This window comes from Chlorocebus sabaeus, chromosome 16, assembly GCF_047675955.1.
Source record: "Chlorocebus sabaeus isolate Y175 chromosome 16, mChlSab1.0.hap1, whole genome shotgun sequence".
In the NCBI taxonomy this organism is placed as follows: Eukaryota; Metazoa; Chordata; class Mammalia; order Primates; family Cercopithecidae; genus Chlorocebus; species Chlorocebus sabaeus.
Genome location: NC_132919.1, coordinates 53,418,819 through 53,444,024, shown reverse-complemented (window position 1 = coordinate 53,444,024; position 25,206 = coordinate 53,418,819). Strand labels below are relative to the sequence as shown.

The 25,206-nt window shown below is 55.4% G+C and overlaps 1 protein-coding gene across 2 annotated transcripts in view; it reads right to left on the bottom strand.

Moving 5' to 3' along the window:
* Positions 1-25,206, bottom strand: part of SDK2 (sidekick cell adhesion molecule 2) — a 310,564-nt gene that overhangs the window by 43,907 nt on the left and 241,451 nt on the right. Inside the window, exons 19-36 of one of the 2 annotated variants that reach the window (XM_008011913.3) lie at positions 23,275-23,470; positions 22,989-23,087; positions 22,367-22,558; positions 20,515-20,636; positions 19,703-19,812; positions 19,420-19,570; positions 16,489-16,726; positions 15,545-15,660; positions 14,706-14,895; positions 12,589-12,687; positions 11,417-11,611; positions 8,962-9,163; positions 7,571-7,674; positions 6,970-7,040; positions 5,008-5,143; positions 2,062-2,118; positions 616-717; positions 345-460 (exon numbers count right to left, since the gene is read on the bottom strand). In XM_008011913.3, the coding sequence (XP_008010104.1) occupies positions 345-460; positions 616-717; positions 2,062-2,118; positions 5,008-5,143; positions 6,970-7,040; positions 7,571-7,674; positions 8,962-9,163; positions 11,417-11,611; positions 12,589-12,687; positions 14,706-14,895; positions 15,545-15,660; positions 16,489-16,726; positions 19,420-19,570; positions 19,703-19,812; positions 20,515-20,636; positions 22,367-22,558; positions 22,989-23,087; positions 23,275-23,470 (2,496 nt within the window). The remainder of the gene's footprint in view (positions 1-344; positions 461-615; positions 718-2,061; positions 2,119-5,007; positions 5,144-6,969; positions 7,041-7,570; positions 7,675-8,961; positions 9,164-11,416; positions 11,612-12,588; positions 12,688-14,705; positions 14,896-15,544; positions 15,661-16,488; positions 16,727-19,419; positions 19,571-19,702; positions 19,813-20,514; positions 20,637-22,366; positions 22,559-22,988; positions 23,088-23,274; positions 23,471-25,206) is intronic. The other variant, XM_008011914.3, reaches the window with a different exon arrangement.

Below are 25,206 nucleotides of genomic sequence, written 5' to 3'. Positions count from 1 at the left end.
TATGGGGCCAAAAGCCCCTTGGAGGGGTCTTGAGTTATGTATGGGGCTGGGAGTTGGTGGGGAGGGATGTGTGTGCTGCTCAGAGATGGTACGAGCCGAGGGGTGGCTAGAGTTTCTTGCACCTAAGCTCAGGCTACCATCAGGACGCTGGAGGGGATGGATGTGGTTCAGCTTCAGGTGTACAATATTTCTGTGAATTGGGTCCAAATAGCCAAGGCGGCAGGAGCTGGTTGGATGAATGGAGGGTCTGGGGACCTGCATGCCTCCCACATATGACTTACTCCCCAGCCCCCGACCTGGCCCCTCATCCATGCGCCACTTTGCTCTGCCCGAGGGCACCCTACCTTGTACCCCTGGATGTCTCCATTCTGGCTGTCCAGTGGAGGTGGCTCCCAAGTCACATCCAGCTGTGTGGCCGTGGCGCCGTGGACGACCACGTTACGAGGTGCTGCTGTGGGCACTGGAGGGCGTGCAGGGTAGGCAGTGAGCATGCGAGTAAACCTGGGAGGGGAGGAGGGCTGGGCGGGATGGGGAGCCCAGATTCCGTCTCTTCCAGCTGAACTGGGTGGGGCTGGGAAAGGCATGCTGGGGCCGGACAGGGTGTTCGCTGCTCACCTGCCTCCCCGACAAAGACCTCCTGTGGGGTGCTGGAGGGCCCCTCGCCCACAGCGTTGTACACGCTCATCCGTATCTCGTACCGCCTGTGCTTGTTCAGGTCTATGGGGGAGAGTGGGGGAGGGGAAGCACACTGAGGTCACTGTCCCTGCTGGGAAGGTGCCCCCCAGGGAGGGTGGAGGCTGCCGGGGGAGGAATGAGGCACCCCCGCCATTCTAGTCCTCTCTGTGAAGGTGCAGGAAGAAGGAGGTGAGAGGTGGGGCCCCCAGGGGATGCTCCGTGCCAATCTGGACATAGGGCCATGCTGGTTGGCCTCCTGGCCTAGGGTGATGGTACATTTTATTTTTCAGCTGGACACTTTTGAGACTGAAAAGCACTATGAATATTTACGCTGGCACAACCAGTGTAAACCAAAGCTGTCCTGGGCATGCCTGACCATAGCTTCTCCCGCTACCCGCAGCGTGTCCTCTTTCCCCACTGTGACAAATGCCCAGAGTCCCCATCCACCAACTCTTTGCACAGCGGGGCTTAGCTCCAGGGGGGAGGGGCACATTGGATGCGAATTCTGGAGTAAGAAGCCTGATGTTTCTGCCAAGTTTGAGGTGCTTGGCTGAGAACGCCTGGCAGAACTTGGGAATGGGATGCAGCTGCAAGAAACGGACGCAGTCACTGTCTCCTGTGGCTGAAAGTTTCTCCCACCCTCTCCCCTCTTCTCTCTGGGTTCCCTGCCCCTGCTCCCTTCGCCTGAGTGGAGTCTACCCTTCAACAGGGCTGTGAGAGGGGTGTCACCCTTGCCTAGCTGTTTATGCAGCCTGTGTTGGCCACTGGTTGACGGAGGAAGGAGGAAGGGAATTTAGCCTTAAATTAGTGCTATTTTCTCCTGAGCATGAAACCCTCTTGCCTGAGACCCTGGGTCTCAGAAAGAACCATGGCTGGGGCTTGAGAGAAAGATCAAGGGCTGGGGCGTGCAAGCAGAAGGAACATGCCTAGTGCATGGGAGGATGACGGACGCAGGTGACCAAAACTGCTGTCACCTCCCTCTGGGTGCGGGGCCAGACTGTAAGACCCAGTTGGGCCGAGAAGTGCCTTCAATGGGATTAGATGGGGCAGTAGCCACGTGGACACCTGCCCACCTACCCAGCAGCGTCCAACAGCTCCTGCTGCGGCCCCGCTGTCACTGTCCCTCCACCCAGCCGAGTACAGGGTTACAGGCTTCCCTTTTCCAGCCCACACCCGACAGAGGGCAGGCTTGAAGGAGACTTTCCCTGGCATCGGCCTACTTTTCCACGTGTTTAGGGTTATCACTTGTGTTCAGGGTAGTCCCGTTCCTTAAGCCCCCTGGGGTGGGCACACTTCCTCAGCTGTGATCAGGTCTCTCGAGGCCCCACTCCCAGTCCCCGTGGGAGGCCTGGGCCCGCAATGAAGCCGCCATGCAAAGAGACTTACTGTCCAGCTCGTACTGGGTGAGGCTGGGCCGGCTCAGGTTCCGCATGGAGTACATGGCTATGGGGTGGGGGTGCCGGGGCGGGGCGCAGAGGGAGACAGCAGACAGAGGAGGTTAGTGCCCACACATCCCCACCCACAAAGAAACCCCGGCCAGGCGGGGCTGACGGTGTGAACAGACAGAAAGAGTGTTTCCAGATTTCCAGTGCTGAGTTACGGGCCAGGATAACAGCGCAGTGGTGGCAGAGGAAGGTGGAGGCTCCCTGGACAGTCTGCCTCCACCCTGGGGTGACGTGAGCCCCTTGTAGCCCAGCATCTCTAGGGACATCTCTGGGGGACCCTCTCACCTCCAACTATCTTCCTTGTTTCAGGGCAGAGTTCCTGGAAACCAGCATGAAATACTGGAGTCGTTATTTTCCTCATATGAACTACAAACAATTTTACAACTAGGAAATATGACTGTATTATACACAGGCAATATAAAATCACAACCACAAGCACATGTGGGCAAAAAAAAAAAAAAAAAAAGAAAAGAGACAAGAAAAAATGTCTACCAAAAAGGCATGCTGTCAGATCAGCTACTTCAGTTTTTGTATTAATATTTCTTTGCTACATGCTCAATCATTTTGTTGTCTGCTAACGCACTAGAAGACAGGCACAAAAGGCTTGGGAGAACCAAGGGAGGAAATGTGAAAATGAAGAGGCTGAGCTGGGCACAGTGGCTCATGCCTGTAATCTCAGCACTTTGGGAAGCCACGGTGAGTGGATCACCTGAGGTCAGGAGTTCGAGACCAGCCTGGCCAACATGGTGAAACCTGGTCTCTAATAAAAATATAAAAATTAGCCAGGCATAGTGGTGCATGCCTGTAGTTCCAGCTACTTGGGAGGCTGGGGCAGGAGAATCGCTTGAACCTGGAAGGCAGAGGTTGCAATGAGTCGAGATCATGCCACTGTACTCTAGCCTAGGCGACAGAGCAAGACTCTTGTCTCAAAAAAAAAAAAAAAATGCCGGGCAGAGTGACTCACACCTGTAATCCCAGCACTTCGGAAGGTGAAGGCAGGTGGATCACCGAGGTCAGGAGTTTGAGACCAGCCTGGCTAACATGGTGAAACCCTGTTTCTACTAAAACTACAAAAAATCAGCTGGGCGTGATAGTGTGTGCCTTTAATCCTAGCTACTCAGGAGGCCTAAGGCAGGAGAATCGCTTGAACCCGGGAGGTGGAGGTTACCGTGAGCTGAGATTGTGCCATTGCACTCCAATTAGGCAATAAGAGTGAAACTCTGTCTCAAAAAAAAAAAAAAAAAAAGAAGAGGCTCTTAAACTGCCCCCTTCTCCTGCTAGTCTGTTGGGGTGAGTGTCCCACACCCACCTGAGTGCCCAGTCCTCTGGGGTAGCCCTGCCTGCTGCTCTCTTCTACGCATCAGTCATGGAGTCCCAGGTAGGTGGATAGAAGATATTTAGGGAAGGAGGCTCTTTATAAAAATCTCCAGTGGTCTGAGTCCAAACGTTAGGTGAACACAAGCACTTCAGACCCAAACAAGCCAAAGGTGTAGATGAACACCAGCTTTGGGTCCCTGGGAAAACCTCAGTTTTTTCATTCATTATGTACCAAGGTGTTCTAATTATTGTTGCTATCTGCTGTGCTGTAAAATATTTTATTGGTTGCACCACTTTGCAGCATTTTGTCTAAAGCTCTTAACTGTCATAAATGCACCTAACTGTCTGCCAATGTGGAATACTAAATAACTATTATGTGAGTGACTGATTTACTTTGAAAAACCAAAAACAGGCCAGGCACGGTGGCTCGCACCTATAATCCCAGCACTTTGGGAGGCCAAAGCGGGCAGGTCACTTAAGGTCAGGAGTTCAAGACCAGCCTGGCCAACATGGTGAAACCCTATCTCTACTAAAAAAAAAAAAAAATTAGCTGGGCGTGGTGGCGCACACCTGTAGTCCCAGCTACTTGGGAGGCTGAGGCACAAGAATCACTTCAACCCAGGAAGTGGAGGTTGCAGTGAGCTGAGATTGCACCACTACACTCCAGCCTGGGCAACAGAGCAAGACACCGTCTAAAAAAAAACCCACCAAAAAAAAAAAAAACCCAAAAAACCTGGCGTCCTGGAGCATCTGCACCCATCATGTATCATATCCCAGACTGGCCTCGGTCCACCTGGAGCCTGAGCCTCGGTCCCAACCTCGTGCTCTCTTGCTATGTGACTGCAACAGCCTCCAGCTAGGTGCCTGTCTCTGGCTCCCCATCCTCCCACCATGGCTAAGCCATCATCCTCATGCCACCAAAGTGGCTCCTAACACAAAAGTCCAAACACATCTTTCCCTTGCTGTGATCTGGGCATCGGCCCTCCCTGACATTTCCATCTGAACTCCCTGCTTTCTTTCCTTCACTCCAGGGGGCAGGCTGGGTCCCCAGGACAGGCAGGGCAGTGACTTCCCCCAGGAAAAAGAGGGGGCCAGGATTACTGCTTTTGGGGTGTGACCAGGTGAGGCTTCTGGTCCCTCAAGGGCAGGGTGCTCCTTCTCATGCACCAAGTTGTCCCCGTCTCTTTGTCCTGGTTAACTTGGCATCATCCTTCTGTGTTAGCACCAGTGCTGGTGCCAGGGAAGGCTTGCCTGGCCCTGGCTTTAGGCCCTCTTAGAATGTTTCCTTCCCAGCTCGCCTGGCTCCTCCTCCAGCCTGCAACTCCAAGAGGGCGGGGACCTTGCCTGTCTGGATCATCGGTGTGCCCCACAGTGTCTCAGGGCCCATAGAAGGTGCTCAGTAAATATTCAGTAAATGAATGAATGGGATGGGAGGAAGGAGAGGCACAGACAGGGGAGGGAGGCAGGGTTGCAGGTTAGAGTGGTTCCAGGAAGCTGAGAGCTCCAGAGCGGGAAGGTGAGGGTGACCACCCCGTCCCACCCATTCCCCCGGCTCCCAAGTGTCACTCACAGGTAAGCTCGGCCCATGTGGCGCCTGGGTTGTTGATGCCTCGAAGCGTGAAGCCCCTCAGTCCTTCATAGAGCAGCTCCCGGTATCGGATCCGGAAGCCCAGGAGGATGCCATTGATCTTGTCCTCTGCTGGCGGCTGCAGGGAAGGGAATAGGGGATGGGGAGGGGACCTGGACCACCGCCCACCCCGCCCCATGCTCTCTCATCATGTCTCCTGCAGCCACAGAGCAGGGACTGTGTTTTAACCAGGAAAATAAATCAAGATAATATTGAGCATTTTACATTTACAAAGCACTTCTGACGAGGCCATTTCATCCCTGCAGCATTCCCTGGAAGGAAGGAAGGGCAGGAATCCGTAATCGCCTTTTACCAAAGCAGGAAACTAAGGCTCAGAGATGTAAAGGAACTTTCCCAAGATCACACAGCATCACTGGGGCCTGGAGCACACAGCTGTTTTCCTAGAGCCGCTCCTTGTTCAGCTCCTTTGTCTTCAAGGGCTGCCTTCACCCAATTACCAGCCTTCCCAAGCCTGCTGGTCCCTGCTTGGATAATACTTCCTGGTGTTTCCTGCAAGCTGAGCCCTCTCCTACTCTTAGTACAAGCAAGGGTGCACCCCTCACCCCTTCATCAAGTTCTCCTTTGCTTCCTCTCCTGTCTACAGCTTAGCTGGAGAACAGGCTTCGGGAGAAGGTGGAAACTACTTCTTAATGATACTGCTTATAAAGAACGGGCTGACCAGCCTGGCCAACATGGTGAAACCCCATCTCTACTAAAAATATAAAAATTAGCTGGGGGTGGTGGCACATGCCTGTAGTCCTGCTTGGAAGGCTGAGGAAAAAGAATCGTGTGAAGCTGGGAGGCGGAGCTTGCAGTGAGGCGAGATCGGGCCACTGTACTCCAGCCTGGGCAACAGAGCAAGACTCTGTCTCAAAACACAACAAAAACCCCCAAAAACCAAAAACCTGCTGAAACAACTCAGCCTTTATTAGCTCCTTAATGGCTTCCCTGGCTGCCGCGGGCACCTCCCTGCCCCCTCCGCGACGTTGCTCCAGCCTCGTCCTGGTCACAGATGCACTAAGTTATGTTCATCTAAGGGAGCGTCCTCTCCTTGAGGCTGTGTCTCAGGCTGTGGGGCAGGGGTGTGGGGGGGCCCTCCTGGCTTTGTCTTCAAGGGCTTTCCCTTTGTGGGGCGGCAGATGGCTGAAGGGGAGTGCCTGCCCCTTTGATCTGGAGAAGTGGTGACAGGAGTTCAGTGCTTTGAACTTTTAGTAGAGACGGGATTTTGCCAGGGGTCCCTCTCATGTGGGTGACCTGCTGAGCCAAGGCAGACTTCAGAGGGCACAGGAGGGCCCCGCGGGGCAGGACCCTTGAGGAGCCTGGTCACTGAGGTTGGCCTGGTCTTCCCCAGGCCATGGCAGAGCAGGCAGTGCCCAGTGAAGAGTGGACATCTGGAAGGGGTATGGACGAAGGGGGGCATTTCTTCTCTTCTTGCACAGTGATGGTGGTGGGCATAGGTCTCTGTGAGGAATCCCTTCACCGACCAGTGGGGCTTCATGGGGACTCTGGGGGCCCCGAGAGCACCAAGCACTTTCCAGTCCGAGGACTCAGCAGGCCTGAGGCTAATACACCTGGCCCTGCCACTCACGGGTTGTGTGACCTGGGGCCATTCGGGTCCCCTCCCTGAGTCTCAGTGGTCGTCTGCAGAAGGGGATGACAGCACCTGCCTGATGTGACTATCTGGAGAGTGTAATGAGGTGTGTTGTGTGAGTGTGTATGTGTGGGCACGCGGTATATAGACTGTTCTGTCACATGCACACGCCTGGATTTCTCATGGCTTCCCAGGTGCTCTGGGGGCAGAGAACCTGGGGGCTCCACGCAGCCCTGGTGGGGACTGCTGGCTTTCCAGGCCCAGAGCAGAGCTCGTCTGGGTCTTCATGGAGCTTCCTGCCTGCTGGGCCGTACCTGCCATCGGATTAGCACGGAGGTGGTGGTGTGGGGCGTCACTGAGAGGATGGTGGGTGCTTCATCGGGGGCTGTGGAGAGAAGCAGACAGGCGGGTTCTGGGGGCCACAGCTTCAAGGCCCCCAGGAACCCACTGGGGCCAGATTCTGCTAATACTGGACTAGGGGCAGGTCCAGCTTGCATCGCCCTCCATCCTGCTGGCCCGACTTCTACAGAACAAAGGGCTGGTGTAAAGGGGAGGGAGGCAGGGGCTGTGAACTGACCCGGCCCAAACCCAAGGGCCCCAGAGCCCTCTCCACTCTGCCCCTCGGAGCCACAGGCCGCTTCTGCTGCTGCTGGGAACTCCTGTCGCGCTCACTGGCCGCTTGTGGGACACGAGGAAGGAATGTACCACAGGCCAGGCTGGGCCTGGGAGCCTGAGCCCTTGGCAACGGTGTCTCTGGTCCAAGCCTCCCTAAGACCTGACCCCGGGAACGGAAGGGCCCAGTGGATCCCACGCCCCTCTCATCTTTGGAGGCCACCTCCCCCCAGAAGAGAATGCCCCGTGCCCGGGAGGTAGCCAGTGGGCTGACAGAGAGACTGCTGGGGAAGGGGTACTGACCGGCCTGCAGGGTGGTCAGCGACTCCGACTCCTCGCTGAACTCGCTGTCGCCAATGTCATTGGTCGCCTTCACTCGGAACTTGTAGGACGTGAAGGGCTTCAGCCTGTAGGGGGAAATCAGGGCCAATAAGCCAAGGTGCTCCTTAAAGGCCTCTCCCCCAGGCTCTCAACAGGAAGTCTCCGTGATCCGCCCCTGCTCGGGAAAGGGGGTGGGGTGCCGGCCCACTACACAGAGGGCACACTGAAGCTCAGAAAGGAGCTTTGCTACAAAGAGGACAAACTGGGACCTGGCCCCAGGAGTCCCAAGCACCTAGACCAGGTCCTCCAGACCATGCCAGCTTGGGGTGCCTTTATCCCCAGTTGTAAGGTTCCCGGGAAGAAAATGCCTGCAGCTTCTGCACCTCGGAGAACCACGCAGCCACAAAAGCATCAATACCTCCACTCAGAACAAACTCCTCCGCTGCCCCACAAACTGCCATCTCTTTCTTTTTTTTTTTTTTTTGTTTGAGATGGAGTCTTTTGTTGTTGTTGTTGTTGTTGAGACAGTCTCACTGTTGCCCAGGCTGGAGTGCAGTGGTGCGATCTTGGCTCACTGCAACCTCCGCCTCCTGGGTTCGAGCCATTCTTGTGCCTCAGCCTCCCGAGCAGCTGGGATAACAGGCATGTGCCACCACACCCAGCTAAGTTTTCTATTTTGGTAGAGACAGGGTTTCACCATGTTGGCCAGGCTGGTTTCAAACTCCTGACCTCAAGTGATCCTCCCGCCTCAGCCTCCCGAAGTGCTGGGATTCCAGGCGTGAGCCACCGTGCCCAGCCTCTCTTTCAAATGTAGTAAATTAGGGAAGAGCTGAGGTTCTCAAGAGTTAAGCAGTACTTCATCTCTATAAGCCTTACTTCCTCTCGGAGTAAATGTCTCTCTTTTAGATTTATAGGGGGTGGGAGAGGTGGGGAAGAAAGTATTGCTCAAAACTCCCAGTCACATCAACTGGAATATAAAAAACACAACCCACTCAGAATTAAATTGAAGCTAGAATTTCGGAGTGACACTCCACTCCCCTATTAAAGCTGGAGAGGAAGATGCCACCCGGCTGGAAGAATCACTAATGAAGGATGACAGGCATTTCGCTAAAGGGGGACTTCTAGGCTTCAGAAATAGATAATTAAGAGGCAACCTAACAGGGTTCTGGAGAGAACAGAGTGAAGGAGAGCAAGATAGAGCTAATTCGGGAGGGTGAGAGTGGACGCGGAGGCCACCTGGGTGGTGCATGCCAGGAGGAGAGCTGGGGGCAGGCTGGAGGTGTTTCCAGAAGGCCCCCTACCCAGTGGAGGAGCGCCGCTGGTCCTGGCGGGGAGAGGGGAGGCGGGGATGCTGGCATGGACCCGGGCCTCACCTGTCCACAATGAAGCTGGAGGCGTTGTGGCTCACGGAGGCCGAGTGCAGTGTCCACCTGCCGCTGGGCAGCTCGCGGGTCTGGATGGTGTAGTAGCGCACAGGGGAGAGCCCGTCGCTCCCTGGCTCCCAGGACAGCAGCACGCTGCGTGCTCTCACATCCTCCTGCTGCACCACGGGCCTGCTGGGGGGCTGCGGGCGGTCTGGAGGTGGCAGAGGGGGAGGAGCAGGTGAGTGGGCCAGGCCGTGGTGGAGGGGGCTGGACTTTCTCCAGGGAGGAAAGGAGGTGATCTGGGCTCAGGCCCGGCGTCCCTTTCCCAGCCCAATTCTGTGCACGCAGGATCCTTGCAAGTTCTCACACCTGGGTACAGCCAGCACCTCTCTCCGTGTCAGAGGCCCACCCTCAGACTCCCAGAGCTCTAGGATCTGGGAACTTACAGCTCCTCAGGGCAGCCCTAAGCAAGGACTGACGGTGAGGAGGGACAAACACCCACCCAGCTCCTTTGCTCCTGCCTGAAACGAGGCCGAGCCTGGCCCTGCACTGTCCCCGATTGAGCAGGATGAGGCAGTTTCCCTACGAGGGAGGAGGGACACTGCTTCATTCCAGGCCTGAGCTTGGCTCCTTCTCTCCCCAGCCTCACTGCCCCGCCCCTCCTGCAGGGCTTCTCAAACCTCAGCAGAACTGGAATTTGGAACAGATGCCTCTGTGGTGGGGGCTTCCTGTGCACTGCAGGATGCTCAGCAGTGTCCCTGGCCTCCACCTGCTTGATGCCAGTAGCACTCCCACACCGTGACAAGCAAAATGTCTCCAGACATGTCCAACGTCCCCTGGGGCCAAAGTAGTCCCCAGTTGAGAAGCACTATACAAATTGATTTTCCTGAGTACATTTTCTTCTTCCTTCCCTCCTTTCCTTCCCTCCCTGCTTCCTTCCTTTCTTCCCTGCCTCTCTCTCTTTTCTTCCTTTCCTTTCCTCTTTCTCCCTCTCTCTTTTCTCCCTCCCTCCCTTCCTTCTCCCTCCCTTCTTTCTCCCTTCCTTCCTTCTTTCCCCTTCCCCTCCCCTCCCCTTCCCTCCCCTCCCCTTCCCTCCCCTCCCCTTCCCTTCCCTCCCTTCCCCTCCCATCTTTCTCCCTTCCCTTCCCTTCCCTTCCCCTTCTCCTCCCCCTTCCCCTTCCCCTCCTTCCTTTTTCTTTCTTTCTTTAAAACACAGACAGGGTCTGTATCTGTTGCCCAGGCTGGAGTGCAGTGGCATGATCATAGCTCACTGCAGCCTCAAACTCCTTGATGCAAGCAATCCTTCTATCTTGGCCTCTTGAATGGCTGGGACTACAGATGTATACCACCACACCTGGCTAATATTTCTTTTTTTTTGAGATGGAGTCTCACTCTGTAGCCCAGGCTGGAGTGCAGTGGTATGATCTTGGCTCACTGCAACCTCCGCCTCCCAGGTTCCAGTGATTCTCTTGCCTCAGCCTCCCAAGTAGCTGGGGTTACCGATGTGCGCCACCACGCCCAGCTAATTTTTGTATTTTTAGTAGGGATGAGGTTTCACCATGTTGGCCAGGCTGGTCTTGAACTCCCGACCTCAGATGATCCACCTGCCTCGGCCTCCCAAAGTGCTGGGATTACAGGTGTGAGCCACCATGCCTGGCCTATGGTTAATATTTCTATGTCCTGTAGAGATGGGGTCTCACTATGTGGTCCAGGTTGAGAGGATTTTCTAATGTCCCTTTCAGGCCAATCGGGTCCAAGGCTTGCTTTTGGGGAGCCCAAGGTCAGGCAAGGTGCCAGCTCAGGGCAGCAGTGCAGCGGCAGCCGGACCTCCAGGCTGTAGCACTGATCCCGCGCCCATCTGTCGTGACAAGGCCAGGGCTGCGAGCAGGGAGGGGAGAGGGGAGATGGTCACTAACCCCCCCTTAACTAATTAATTAATTAATTTAGACAGAGTCTTGTTCTGTCACCCAGGCTGGAATGCAGTGGTTCGATCTTGGCTCACGGCAATCTCCGTCTCCTGGGTTCAAGTGATTCTCATGTCTCAGCTTCCTGAGTAGCTGGGATTACAGCTGTGCGCCACCACGCCTGGCTAATTTTTGTATTTTTAGTAGAGACGAGGTTTCGCCATGTCAGCCAGGCAGGTCTCAAACTCCTGACCTCAAGTGATCCACCTGCCTTGGCCTCCCCCAGTGCTGGGATTACAGGCATGAGCCACTGAGCCTGGCCACACACTTTCCCTTTAGGAAACCAGACCAGAGCAGGGTCCCTGGGAGTGAACTTGCAGCCCATCTCTGGGAGTCTACTAGACCCCTCGCTGACTTTGACTTCAGAGATTGGAGCCCACCTTCCATTCTCACCCAGGGCACTGCGGCTCATACCAGCCATCTACTAGGAGCAGCTCAGAGCACTGGCTGGCACCCCTCAGCTGCCCCCCAGGCCTCCCCTGGCCCCTGTGGGCAGTCACCTCTCTTCTCGGTGGTCACCACCAAGGCCTCGGCAGCATCTCCCCAGCCCTTGCGGGTCTGGGCCGTGATGCGGAACAGGTAGACAGACTCTGGCTTGAGACCCGTAGCTGTGTACTGCCGGGCGCTGGGCGCCAGCACCTCCACGGTGGCGGTGTTGGCCGTGGTGGTGTTGAGCCGGTGTGTGATCTGGTAAGCTGTGGGAAGGAAGCACATGGCTATTATGGCAAGCAAGGCAAGCTGCCCCTAGGGCCCCGGGAAGGATTGTTGCATCCAAAGCCACAGCTGTGTCTGCATATGGCCACCGTGCTGTGGTCACTTTGGCTGTGGTCTGTCTGCCTGAGGCCTCTGGGTCACTCTCCGGTCTTCAGCTGCCACCTGGGGAGAGTAGACTGTGGGTGGCATGGAGAGGCACTCTATACACAGTGTCTGTGACCCCCATAACAGCCCCAAGTGAAGAAACTGAGGCCCAGGGAGGTCAGATCACCTGCTGGTAAGTGACAGAGCTGGAATCCCAGCCCAGGTCTTTCTGGACTAATGCATTTGCCCTTCCTGCTTCCACTCTGTCTTGGGGATGTGGCATTGCTCTAGGGCACGTGGTGCGTGAGGTCGGGACTGAGACCCTGGAATAGGCGCAGGTCGTCCAAGCCCCATTTTAAAGGTGAGGGGACTGAGGCTGCGGAGGGGAGTAGACTTGCTCAAGTTCACGCAGCTGCCAACCGGAACCCTGCGTGTGTGTGTTGGGGGAGCCCTGGGTGTGTGTATTGGGGGAACCCTGAACGTGAGATGAAGCTTCCCATCTGTAGCCTCCCTCCCCTGCGCCTTGGGACTGTTTTCCAGCTGTGCTGAGCCGGCCAGCGTGCCCTCACTTGGCCATGCTAAGGAACAGCGTCCGAGGTTTACCACATGGCCGGCAGGCTGGGGGCCTGGGGACATTTGGGGACGCAAAGCCAACCCATGACTCTTAGGGGACTTGAACTCTGATCTTGCCCTCCGGAAGATAATCTGACACCCTGGAACTTCTAGCAGGACTAACACTCAGATCGCAGTCGAGAGGGGATGTGGAGGCTCCCTGGACCTACTCTCCCTCTAGCCAGTAACGAAGTGGCCTCCTCTCCAGCTCATGCCTCCTCCTCCTTCCTGCAGCCGGGGCACGGGAAGGGCAAAGGCTTACCAAGAATGATGCCATTGGGGGCAGCAGGGGGCTGCCAGATCAGCCGCACAGACGTGGTCCGCACCTCTGGGAACAGGATGCCCATGGGTGGTCCTGGGACTGGAGGGGCAAAGGAGAAGAGGCCAACCGATGAGGCTGCCGCTCAGCTGGGGATGAGCCCAGCTCGGGGAGAGCAGCCTGGCGGGGTGGAGGGGGAAGGGGCCGCCCAGCTCAGTGAATTTCTGTGGAGTGCTGCCCTGTGCCTGACACTGTGTTAGGAGCCACAGCAAGAACATGGAACCAAGGGGGCTTTCTGCCCTCAAAATAGGCGTCATTTGGCAGGGACCTGAAGCTCCAGCCTCCTCTGCTCATTGTATACATGCCCCAGAACCGGGCTACCCTCAGAGCTGGGCGCGTGGGCCCTGGATGGATGTGTCTATGCTTCAGAAGGTCCTGTTCTGACTTCCTTCCCCTCATGGGGTGAAGTGTCTGTGGGGTAATGGGAAATGGACACCCCCAGGCTACACCACTCCTCTCTCTAGACCTTGCTCTGGAATCCTGGGACCCTGGAATTCCCTGCCTGGAGAGCCTAAGCATGCTTCCAGGGGCTGCATGGACCTGGTCCCCACATCCACCCCCCTGAAGGTAGGCTATGCACCCCTGCCTCCAGGGAGAGCCAAGGGGTAGCTATTTTGCAGGTGTGGAGATGCAGATTGAATGGAGTGGGTCAAAGGAGAGGGTGAGGAGAGAACGGGGCAGGGGATCGGCGGGGGTAGCTGGGGAGGGGACACACTTCCTGTGTTGCCGCATTCCAGCACAGAATGACAAGATGTCTTAGATTTCCAAACTTTTTTTTTTTTTTTTTTTTTGAGACCGAGTCTCGCTCTGTCGCCCAGGCTGGAGTGCAGTGGCATGATCTCGGCTCACTGCAACCTCTGCCTCCCAGGTTCAAGTGATTCTCCTGCCTCAGCCTCCCAGTAGCTGGGACTACAGGCGTGTGCCACCATAGCTGGCTAATTTTTGTATTTTTGGTAGAGATGGGGTTTTACCATGTTGGCCAGGCTGGTCTCGAACTCCTGACCTCAAGTGGTCTGCCTGCCTCGGCTGCCTAAAGTGCTAGGATTACAGGCATGAGTCACCATGCCCAGACTGAGATTTCTAAACTTGAACCTGCCCTTCCAGATCATTATAAGGGTATATCTGTCAAGGCAGGAGGATAGAACATATTTAATTTAACAGTTCATTAGCTTGATGAATAATGTTAGCATATGCAAACGTATGGTATTTGGGCTTCCTTCTATACTCTGGTCTGGCTCCTGCAAACGTCTGTGGGGGGGCAGTAGATGGGGGTGTGTGCAGGGAGTTAGGAGGGGGCAAGGGATGCATGGGTCAGCTTCTGATGGGGAGTTTTGCTACAGGGATGAATGCCCGCAGCCCACTGGTGACATTCTTTTGCAAACAGGACCAGGAGGTTCATGTGTCCAGGAAAAATGCTTTCATTTTCACAGACCTTTACTCAAAGTGAACCTGCTCTAGTTGAAAAACAAAGTAAAACTGGATGGGCGCAATAGCTCATACCTGTAATTCCAGTACGCTGAGAGGCTGAGGCGGGTGGATCGCCTGAGGTCAGGAGTTCGAGACCAGCCTGGCCAACATGGTGAAACCCCAGCTCCGCTAAAAATACAACAATTAGCTGGGCGTGGTGGCGGGCGCCTGTAATCCCAGCTGCTCAGGAGGCTGAGGCAAGAGAATGATTTGAACTTGGGAGGCGGAGGTTGTAGTGGGCCAAGATCGCACCACTGCACTCCAGCCTGGGTGACACAGTGATACTCTACCAAAAAAAAAAAAAAAGTAAATTAAAACTGGGGCAAGTCCCTATTCCGTACACTTGTTTTGCAGAGACCAAGGGACTAAACCAGATGTCAAACTACCTCCGCATTGTCCTCAGGGATACACAAGACTGTAATTAGCACCCACTGCAGTGGGGCTGGTGGCTCCGAGTGACCCATCCCTACAGGAGGCCTGAGGCCACGGCTCCCCGTGGGGCAGAGCCTGACCCTAGAAGGGCAAGGCCAAATGGGCAGGAGGAAGGGCGGCCCCTCCCAGCCTTCCCCAAGCTCGCTGGGATTTGGACTCACCATCGTCCAGCGTCCGCTCCAGGATGGGAGGGTGGCTGGGGCTGCCGTCCCCGATGCGTGTGAAGGCCAGCACCTGGACCTCATAGAGCACATATTTGCCCAAGCCGGTGAGCTGGGCACTGCGAGACGAGTTGCCTTCCACCAGCCAGAATCGGGGCTGGGCGTCCGAGTCCTTCTCCTTATATATCACCTGTCAGGGCCCAGCACAGGGTGAGGGCCTCGGGCCTGCGTCTCACCCATCCACACTTTTCATGAGTCTCATCCCCAGGAAGGGGTGGGTAGACTTGGGCTCTTTGGAGTGACTTGGCCCCCAGGGTCGGGGGTAATTGCAAAGCTAGTGTACCCGGAGGGCTGGGGACACAAAGACGGACTCAGTCATAGAGCAAGAAGGCTCCTGAGAGGGCATGCGGGTGGGAAGACAGCCCTAGACACGGGGTGTGACTTATGCAAGGTCACACAGCTAGCAGCTCTGTGTCACATATCTCCCAACTTCCAGACCAGGGCTGGACCATGTGACTAGGCACAGCTTTAAAAGGGATTCTAAAAGATAATGAAAATCAAAACTGGGTCCATCAGAGTCGAGTGAGGCTGGGGGCATCCAGTGTGGCCTCCCAGGAGAGGAGGAGCAGCCCGAGGACCTGGGTTCTCTCTGGGTGCCTCCCCACCCACCAGGAATGACTTGTGGTTGCCATGGTGACCATTGGCTAGGATGCCAGGCGGATCCCCTGTATCTACTCTAGGAGGCAGAGACCCAGAGGGCGATAAGAACATGGCTCCTTGGATGGAGAGGCTGGAGGGGCCAGTGTAGGGACCCCACCTCCTGGGATCCTGGGACTCACCTTATAGCCCAGCACGAGCCCATTGCGATCAGCTTCGGGGACCTCGCTCCAGCGCACCAGCATGCTGCTGGAGGTGGTGGCCAGTGCAGACACGTTGGTGGGGCCAGAAGAGGGGACTGTGGGTGAAAGGGAGTGAAGAGAAGGCACTCAGGACCCAACACTGACCGTGCAACGGACATGGACCAGGACAGGGGGCCAAGGGAGGGGCCAGTTCGATGTTGCCTCTCTATGGAAGAAACGTGGCATACATGGTCCCCAAACTGCAAACGATCCCACCAAGACGGCCTTTGGTTTTGGAATGCTGCAGACGCTGTTTCCGGTTTCAGATGAGCCTCCCCACAGGATTCTCTGCTCAGGTTAGGATTAGATGAGCTGGCATTTCCTGCTAGCACAGCAGAGACGGGCAGAGGGACCAGGGTGGCCCAGGAGAGCTGTCTGTCATTTAAAGGGTGCCAGGAAAAAGCCACAGAGCAGTGAACCACGTGTGGGTGGATGAGGGTTGCCTGAATGCTGGGCTCACATTCTGTGGGTCACCCCTGGGCAGGCCCCCAGGAGCTTCTGGTAGTGATTCTGGAACGTTCTGAGAGCTAACCCTTTCCCCGATCCCTCCACTGTGGTCTTTCAGGCACCACTGGGTTTCAGGGTTAAAGCTGAGGGCAGGGGAGTGGGCAGTATGAATGGTGGAGCCTATTCAGCTGTCCTCCAGAGGCAGGGACACCCCCGTCCCCCTTGGGAATATGAGAATAGCAGGCACAGTTGCAGGGAAGTGGCAGGTGCTGGGAGATGTGGCAATATCATTGTGACGTTGAGCATAAGCAGAGGAAATGAGCTCAGGCTGTGTTTGAACAACAGCTTCAGCCTGGCATGCCCTTGGATGGCCCTGAGGGCACAGAGACCAAGGAGGGAAGAGGCAGCAGGGTGGCTGGGTGTGAGGGGGTCAGTACCTGACTCCCGGGTCCTGCCCACCACCGTCTGGCTCCAGGGCCCGCTCCCGATGGCATTGAAGGCCTGGACCTGGACGCGGTACTCCGTCCACTCCTCCAAGTCCTCAATGGTGTATTCCCGCTCCACGCGGTCCTGCACCACGTGGCTCAGTGTCTTGCCATGCCCATCTGACCGGCTGTACTTGATCTTGTAGCCCACGGACTCAGGGTTCCCATTGTATTCCATCTCCGGGAGAGGCTGCAGTGGGGCAGGGGCAGCAAAGATGCTATGAGCCAGGCGCCCCACTGTGCAGGGAAGAACTGCCCTGGTACCCTCTCCTCCAGGGAGCCTTCAGGGCTATCCATCCCACTGTCACCCAGTCAGTGTCCACATGAGGCTCTCTCACCCGAGTGTGGCTTAGGTTGTGTGACTGTGTTTCTGATGGGCTCTTATCTTCCTGCAGGGAGGATAGAGAAGCGGCATCCTTTACTGTGCATGTGACAAATCTATTACCCTGTCAAGGGAGCCAGGAGCCACAAAGGCCGTCTGTCCGACACGCTGATAGCACCGCCACCTTTCGCTCTGCTGTCTCTGCTGCTTACCTCTGTCACTCAGGCGCCAGCACACACTTAATTGCCTATCACACCTGGTCTCAGCTCATGCCTGCCTTTGGAGGAGTCAGCACGGGCAGAGAGCAGGATGAATGGGGTACCTGCTGGTCAGGAAGTCCTTCTGTCCAGCAAACTTCAGTCTCTCCTGCTGCATTTTCAGCCTCCTTTTTTTCTTTTCCCTTTCTTTTCTTTTTTTTTTTTTTTTGTAAGACAGGATCTGGCTCTGTCTCTCAGGCTGGAGTGCCATGGTGCCATCTCAGCTCACTGCAACCTCTACCTCCTGGGCTCAAGCGATCCTCTTGCCTCAGCCTCCTGAGTAGCTGGGACTATAGGCATGGGTCGCCATGCCTGCTAAGTTTTGTAGAGACAAGGTTTTGCCATGTTGCCAAGGTTGGTCTCAAACTCCTGAACTCAAGCCATTTGCTTGCCTCGGCCTCCCAAAGTGCTGGGATTACAAGCCACTACACCCAACCAGCCTCCTCCTTCTTGTTTGAGTCTCACAGAAAATAAAAGTCAGGTTTCTTTGTTGGGCCTTAGGACTATGCTGATGGGGCTGTGGTCACCAGCTTAAGGTTGTGTGGATGACCATGGGCAGCGCTGGTGGGAGTGGAGGTGTGCACACAGGGAGGGGAGCCCAGGGCCCGGCCTCCACTCCTCGGAAGTGCACAGAGCTGGGGTGGGGGCATCTCCAGCCCTCACCTCCCCCAATTCTGCTTCCCCAGGGGCTCTGGAGGGCCCTTGGTCCACAAGCTCACCCCAGGCTGACCCACTTTACCCCACTCCTCACCTTCGGCCCCAACCTCCCCTGCTTACTACATGCTTCCTCCCTCCTGCAGACACTTAGTGAAGCCAACCAAAGACCATTAAGATAGGAATCGATGGGCTTGAGAGCCGGAGATGGGGCTTACATGCACATTCCTTTACCTGCTGAGGAAAGGTAATGGACCACGCACCATTAAGCACAGGCCTGAGAGGTGTCTAGGGCCCTGTGCCACGCGGCAACTGCCTTTCTATTCCCCCATGCAGTCCCTGCCCTGAGCATCACACTCTAACCTTTTAGTAGCTGCAAACCTTGAAGTGAGACTCAGGAAGGAAGCAGGGAGCCAACCTGGGGTGGGGATGCCTGGGAGCAAAGGAGCAGGAGGTGGGCATGGTCACACTGTGCATGGGGCACTGAGCTGGGCTGAGACAGCTCTGCAGCTCTGCTCAGGTGCCAGCCACTCTGGGAAGGGAACTGCAATTAATAACTAATATTTATCGAGGACTGACGGTGCCAAGCGCTTTCATGGCTGTTAGCATCAAGCTGTCCACGCACGGGAACGGCAGTAATGACTTCACAGTGTGGTGTGTTTGCAAGTTGTGTTTTGCACAACGAGTAAGATCTTACATGGAAACAAAGGGTTTGTGTGGTCAGACGGGCCTGGGGAAGCGGGGTCAAGAGGGCTCCTGCTATGCTAGTGTTCCCGGATTCTCTACGGAGCTGTGGTATGCAGTGCTGTTCCCCTCATTTATTTGTCTAAGAATTCTTGTTTGCTCCAAGCGCCTCCTGGGATTGCTGCTCTGTGGGATGCGTGCTGGGAAATGATGTTCCAGAGGGCCTGGCAGGGAGAAATGGCCTCTCCTGTTCCCCAGAGGATGAGACGGCAGTGTGCTCAATGGTTAGGGCTGTGGACTTGCGGGTACAGAATCCCTGGGTTGGGACCTCAGCCCTGCTGTTCATGAAAGCACGTGGGAGGATGTGGGAGGCCTTGGGCAAGTTATCTGACCTCTCTTCTGCCCCAGTTTCCTCATCTGCACAATGGGGACCAGGATCACCGCTGTCATAGGCTTGTTGTCAGAATAGCGCCTGGTAGGAGAGGAAGCCTCGGCATGTTACTATCACTACCTCGTGCAGGATGGCCCAGGGTCATGACCCTCAACACATAGCCCTGATCTGGGGCACACTCTCTGAATGCCACAGTGGTACCTGAATCCCAGACTCGCCCCTTGGAGCTGTGTGGCTTTGGGCAAGTTCTTAACCTCTCTGAGCCTCAGTTTTCTTAGCTGTAAATTGCAATGATCATGTGTCCTTGGTAAGATTACTGGGAGAATCAAATGGGCTGAAAATTTTAAAATGCTTGCCATTTGGCGATGCACAGTATCTTTTAGCTCCTTCCTCTCATTGGCGGGGGGTGTTTGTTCATTTGGCTAAGATGTTGATTGTCAGGCATCTCACCAGGTAAGTAAAGAAAAGAGAAAGAGAAGAGAAAGGAGCCATAGGAATTCCAGTGCTCACCTTCTGGGAGGCAATGACCGGAAGCTCATAGAGAGGTCCCACCCCTGCCCCCCCGGGAGCCTTACCATCCAGCGCAGCCACAGGCTGGTCTCACTGGCCGTGCGCAGAGACACGTTGGCTGGGGCCATGTCAGGGGGTGCCTGCAGGGTCTGGATCTTTCTAGAAGGCTGACTGGGGGGGCTGGTGCCCACGATGTTCACCTGGCGCATGCGGAAGCTGGGGCGGTGAGAGATGAGAAAGATGGTAAGGGCAGAACCCCAGCTCTCAACCTTGTCCTGGTCTGGGCCACGGCCCCCACCCACCCCCAGCCCTGGGGCTGCTGCCCTCTCCCCGGGCTGGTCTTGTTACCTGTAGTAGGTGAAGGGGTTGAGGTCGGGCACCTCCATGGAGCGGGCATCGGGCTCGTTGGAGAGCTGGTGGATCAGCAACCACTCCTCTCCCTCCCCGACCACGCCTACCTGGAAAAGGGCGAGACCTTAGGCCTGTCTAGCCTACAGGGTTCACACAGGGTGCTCTAAGCCCCGGTACAAGCCCTGCCAGGGAAGAACTTGGTTCAGATCCCGGGGCTCATCTGGAGGGCACCAAATGGGGCTACCATCTTTCCAGGCCCCTAAACATGACTGCAAGTGTGACTCAGCCCTCCTGCCTTAGAATCTCTCAGGATGCTTGTGATCAACATATTCCTGGGCCCGTCAGAATTCTTGGAGCACTGCCCAGGAATCTGTGCTTTTAACAAGCAGCCCAGGTGATTCTCCTAAACATCCCGGGGCACTTCCAGAGACCCAGGCTGCCCCTCAAACCAGCTAAATCAGAATCAGAGTTTCTGTGGGTGGGACGCAGGTGTGGGCACTTCTGAACGCTCCCCTGATGATTCCAGGGTACAGCCAAGGCAGATATTTTTATATTCCAGCACCTGGGTATTTTTCTAGGCACCCCCAGACCCAGGAGGGGACTGTAATGTGTGTGTTTTTCCATGTACACAGGTGAGGGGCAGGGGGAGCTGGAGACAATATTGGGAAGTGTGAGCATTTGGGGTATAATTGGCCATTGAGAGTTGCATGTGAAAATTCACACAGGCTGAAACACACATAAGATTTTTGCGCTCAAGAGCACGGGGTGCCCTGGCGGGGGCTGCTGCCCAGGCCCCAGGCCTGCCCTACCTGGGCTTCCACCAGCCAGCGGGAGATGGAGGTTTTCCCATCGTAGCCAGGCCTGAACTGCAAGGTCACGGAGCGGGGGCCGATGTTGGAAATGCCCAGGTTGGTGGGGGGCCCTGGGAGTTCTGGAAAAGGAGAACAGGGTGGGGAAGGAGATCCAGCGAGAATAGCCCTCCATGTCAAATGCAACTTTTGGGCATGGAGAGGGCTGTGTGTCACGCTTTTCCTGGAAATGTCCGAGGAGAAGCACAGCCACGGCCTCACTCCACCCACAGTCTTCGTTCTTGCGTCTTACGGAGAACCATATTCATGCCAGGAGGCTGGGACAGAATTGGGGGCCAAGGGAGATCTCCCAGGGCTGAGAGGGGGCTCAGGGCCAGGAAACAGGGGCTGGAATGCCTCCTTCTTCCTGGCAGTTCTGGATATGAGTGACGGGCTCATAAGGAAGCTGAAAGCTGCATTCAAACCAAGCCGGGCTGAGAAAGAAACCAAACAGGACCAATCCTCCCTCCGTCCGCACAGATCTCCTGCACCCTCCTAAGCCTAATGACAGCTCAGGAAGGTGACAGGATGGATGGGGACAAGGGGAAGCTTATTTTCCGGCCAGGAACCCCAGGGATCTTGGAGCTCAGGAAGAACAGAAAGACCACAGATTCTGGAGTCAGAATGAGTCTAAATCTAACTCCACTACTTACAGGCTGTGTGTCTTTGCACAAGTTATCCACCTCTCTGTGCCTCCATATCCTCCTTGGTAACGAAGACGGTAATAACAACACCTCCCTCAGGGTTGTTGTGAGGATTAAATGAGTCAATATGTGCAAAGCTCCTAACACCATGCCCCGTGAGCGCTATATACGTATTTGCCAGCATGGCTGTATTTATCACTGGGGGTTGACTGAGGCTCAGGCAGCCCAGTCATCTACACAGCAGGTGCAGGGATCCTGGCAGGTCATACAAGCACTGCCTGACTGATCTGGATGGGACCACATGGTTATCCAGTCCAACTTCCCATATATACAGATGGGGAAACTGAGGCACAGAGGGGACCCGGAACTTGCTCAAGGTTGTAGGGCTTGGCAGAAGCAGAGTTGAGAGTGGACCTGGGCTTGCTCTCTGTGCCAGGCCTAGGAGTATTCCCACCGTGCTCTGCCACCTCCCAACCAACACTTCCACATGCTGGTATCCAAGGTGGACTCTGGGCGACAGTGGGAATTTTTCCCCAAATCACAGATACCATTGCCTGGTGTGGAATCTTGTGAGAAATGGGTGAAGGGAGGAGCTGGTGGGGAAATGAGACAAGGTAAGGGGCCTCTGCTTTTCTGAGAGCTATGGGAAGACACAGCAGGGGGTCAGGGGAGCCCCTGTTCAGAGACCTGGGATCCCGGGGATTCGGCCTGTTCTGAGAGGACCCAGACCCACACAGCACAAGGGAAGGGGAGAGCCCGTGGGAAGAACGCTGGTATTCCTGAAAGACAAGAGGACCCCCCTTTTTTTTTTTTTTGAGACATGATCTGGCCCTGTCACCCAGGCTGGAGTGTGGTGGTGTGATCTTGGCTCACTGCAACCTCCACCTCCTGGGTTCAAGTGATTCTCCATCCTCAGCCTCCCAATTAACTGGGATTACAAGCATGCACCACCACACCTGGCTAATTTTTGTATTTTTAGTAGAGACAGGGTTTCACCATGTTGGCCAGGCTGGTCTCGAACTCCTGACCTCAAGTGATCCACCTGCCTCGGCCTCTCAAGGTGCTGGGATTACAGGCGTGAGCCACCACGCCCAGCCAATAAGGGGTCTCCGGAATGGGATGCTGCTCAGGAGAATTCCAAGAGTCCTGCACTGAGAGTGGGCACTTACCTGGGGGCACCCCAGAAGAGATGGTGGAGGCGGACACTTGGCCCTGGCCCTTCGAGGTCATGGCGGCCACCTCAATGGTGTAGGTGGTGAGCGCGGTGAGGCCCGTGACACGGTACTCCAGGGTCACGTTGGGCAGGTAGTGGGTCACACGGGTGTTGGTTCGGTTGTACTCCTCCCAGGAGATCCGGTACCCTGGGGAGAGCCCCCGTGTTGGCATGAGCTTGGCTGTGATCACGAGTTGGCCTGACCCACTTCTCCCTTCTCCACTAGGCTGGCAATTAGATCCACATTGGGAGCAATGGGGCCAAGGGAGGTGGGAGCTGCTGGCATCATGCCCTGGGTCTCAGGTGTAGCCTCAGTGGGATGCCAGCGCTTCAGGGAATTGCAGGGGACATGAGCCATCATGGCGGCCACTGAGATCTGTGGCTGAAGGTGTGGGGCTGGGGACTCTGGGATGCGTAATCAAGCGGAGGTGCTGAGAGCCTCTTGTGAGTGGTTTCTAAGAAAGTGTGGGTTGGCTTCAAGGGTTTGGGTGAAAGGTAGCTCGAAGGCAGGGGATGGACCAGCTCTGACCTTTCCAGCCCTGTCCTACCCTCTGGTTCAGAAACACTGCGGTGCCTACCTGTGAGAATGCCGTTTTTCTCTCCCGGCTCTTGCCAGCTGACCTTCAGCGACGTGTCCAGGATCTCACTGAAGCTCAGGTGTCCCACGGGCCCAGGCACTGCACCCCAAAAGGACCCCCACCCCCCAAGGCCAGTTAGAGCTAGAGAGAGACCATCATCTGTGAGACAGCCTGCGGTAATCTGGGGATACCTCAGCCTGCGAGATAAGCCCGGGCTGCCCTTCTGCCTGGGGCACCCAGCCTGGCCTTGGGTGGGGCAGAGTGAGCAGGGCTGGGGGGTGCCTACCATCCTCATGGGTGCGCACCAGCTGCGGGGTGCTGCGTGGCCCATCCCCGGGGGTGGTGAAACACAGCACCGAGGTGAAGTACTCGGTGAACTTCTTCAGGCCAGACACGAAGCCCACGTGGATGCTGTCTTGAAAGTTAGGCCGGGCGGTCACCATGGTAACCTCCTCTTCCTGCTCCGGCTCCCAGGCGATCAGCTGCAGAGAGGCCAGCAAGTCACACAGGGCAGCAGGAAGGTTCCAGACGAGGCCAAGCCCTCTCCCACAGGCTGGGCCAATCAACAGATGGTGTCCAGGGACTGGAGTCCCTGTGGTGTCTCCTCCGAGGGAAGAGACAGGTAGTGCAGGGAAACCACGGGGCACTGGGGTTCACTTTGGGGCACTTCTCTGCTTCTTGAGCCACTGACTTTATGCAAAGCACCGTGCTGGGTACTTCCCAGGGGTCGCCTCTCACTCAATTCTCACAGAGACCGAGAGGGTGGCATTTCACCAGGAACAGCTGCATAATTTGCAGGCTCAGTGCAAAATGAAAATTTTGCCCCTTGTTCAAAAATGACTAAGAATTTTAAGATGATAGCAGCAGAGCATTTAACTAAGTCTGGGGTCTTTTCAAACATGGGGCCCTGGACGACTGCACAGGTGGCATATCCACGAAGCTGGCCCTGTATTCCTTTTGTGAGATGGGGTCTCACTATGCTGTCCAGGCTGGAGTACAGTGGCAGGATCACAGCTCACTGCAGGTTCAACCTCCTGGGCTCAAGAAATCCTCCCACCTCAGCTTCCCAAAGTGCTGGGATTATAGGCATGAGCCGCTATGCCCGGTCCAGCCCCGTATTTTATTTTATTTATTTATTTATTTATTTGAGATAGAGTCTTCTTACTTTGTCGCCCAGGCTGGAGTGCAATGGCATGATCTAGGCTCACTGCAACCTCTGCTTCCTGGGTTCAAGCAATTCTCCTGTCTCAGCCTCCTGAGTAGATGGGATTACAGACACGCACCACCATGTCCAGCTAATTTTTGTATTTTTAGTAGAGACGGGGTTTCACCATGTTGGCCAGGCTGGTCTCAAACTCCCAGCCTCAAGTGATCCACCCGCCTTGGCCTCCCAAAGTGCTGGGATTACAGGTGTGAGCCACTGTGCCCAGCCCAACCCTGTATTTTACAGATGAGGAAACTGAGGCTCAAAGAGGCTCACACAGGTAGGGGGAAGCTGGTTCTGGGATTCCAAGCCCTGAGCGCCTACATCTTGCCCCAGGTGAGCTGGGGCAGCTTCGTCTTTGGAGTTTTCCAAGGGTACTTCCTACAGAGCTGGGAACTTCAGTTTGTGGGTAACCATTATCCTCTTACACTCCTTCTAAGTTGGGATTTCCATCTTAAATATCAAGCAGAGGTGGGGCATCAGCAAGAAAGTCCTATGTGGAAATCTCTCAAGTTCTTGCTAATCTCCCCTCTGCAGACTGTACCCGGCCCCCGCCCCCTCCCGCTTCTCTCCCCTCCTGTTCTCACCTCACGCTCCTGTTTCTGGGCCCTTCATCTGTCTCCAATAATGACAGCTGGTTTCAGAGATTTCCTCATTTATTTGAAGTTGATTAAATAGCAATTAATGGTGAAAAGCAACACTTGATGAGTTTTAATAAGCACGGGTATTTATAGATATAAAACAATACCACGCCAATGTCTCCCGATTAACTCGTGCCTATAACAATGCTTAATCTTCTCCTTTTCATGGCCGTGTATTTATAAAGGATGTTTTGAAATTTAATTGGTATTGTGAAAAGATAGCCTATAGCAAGTTAATTAGACACTAATTAGACCCTCAAAATACTAAACAGAAATACTAAGTGGCATTTAATAAGTATGTTAAATATCCTCCGTATTTCGATTATCTTGTTTCATAGCAATTATGTTGCCGAACTTCTTTTGAGTAGATTAA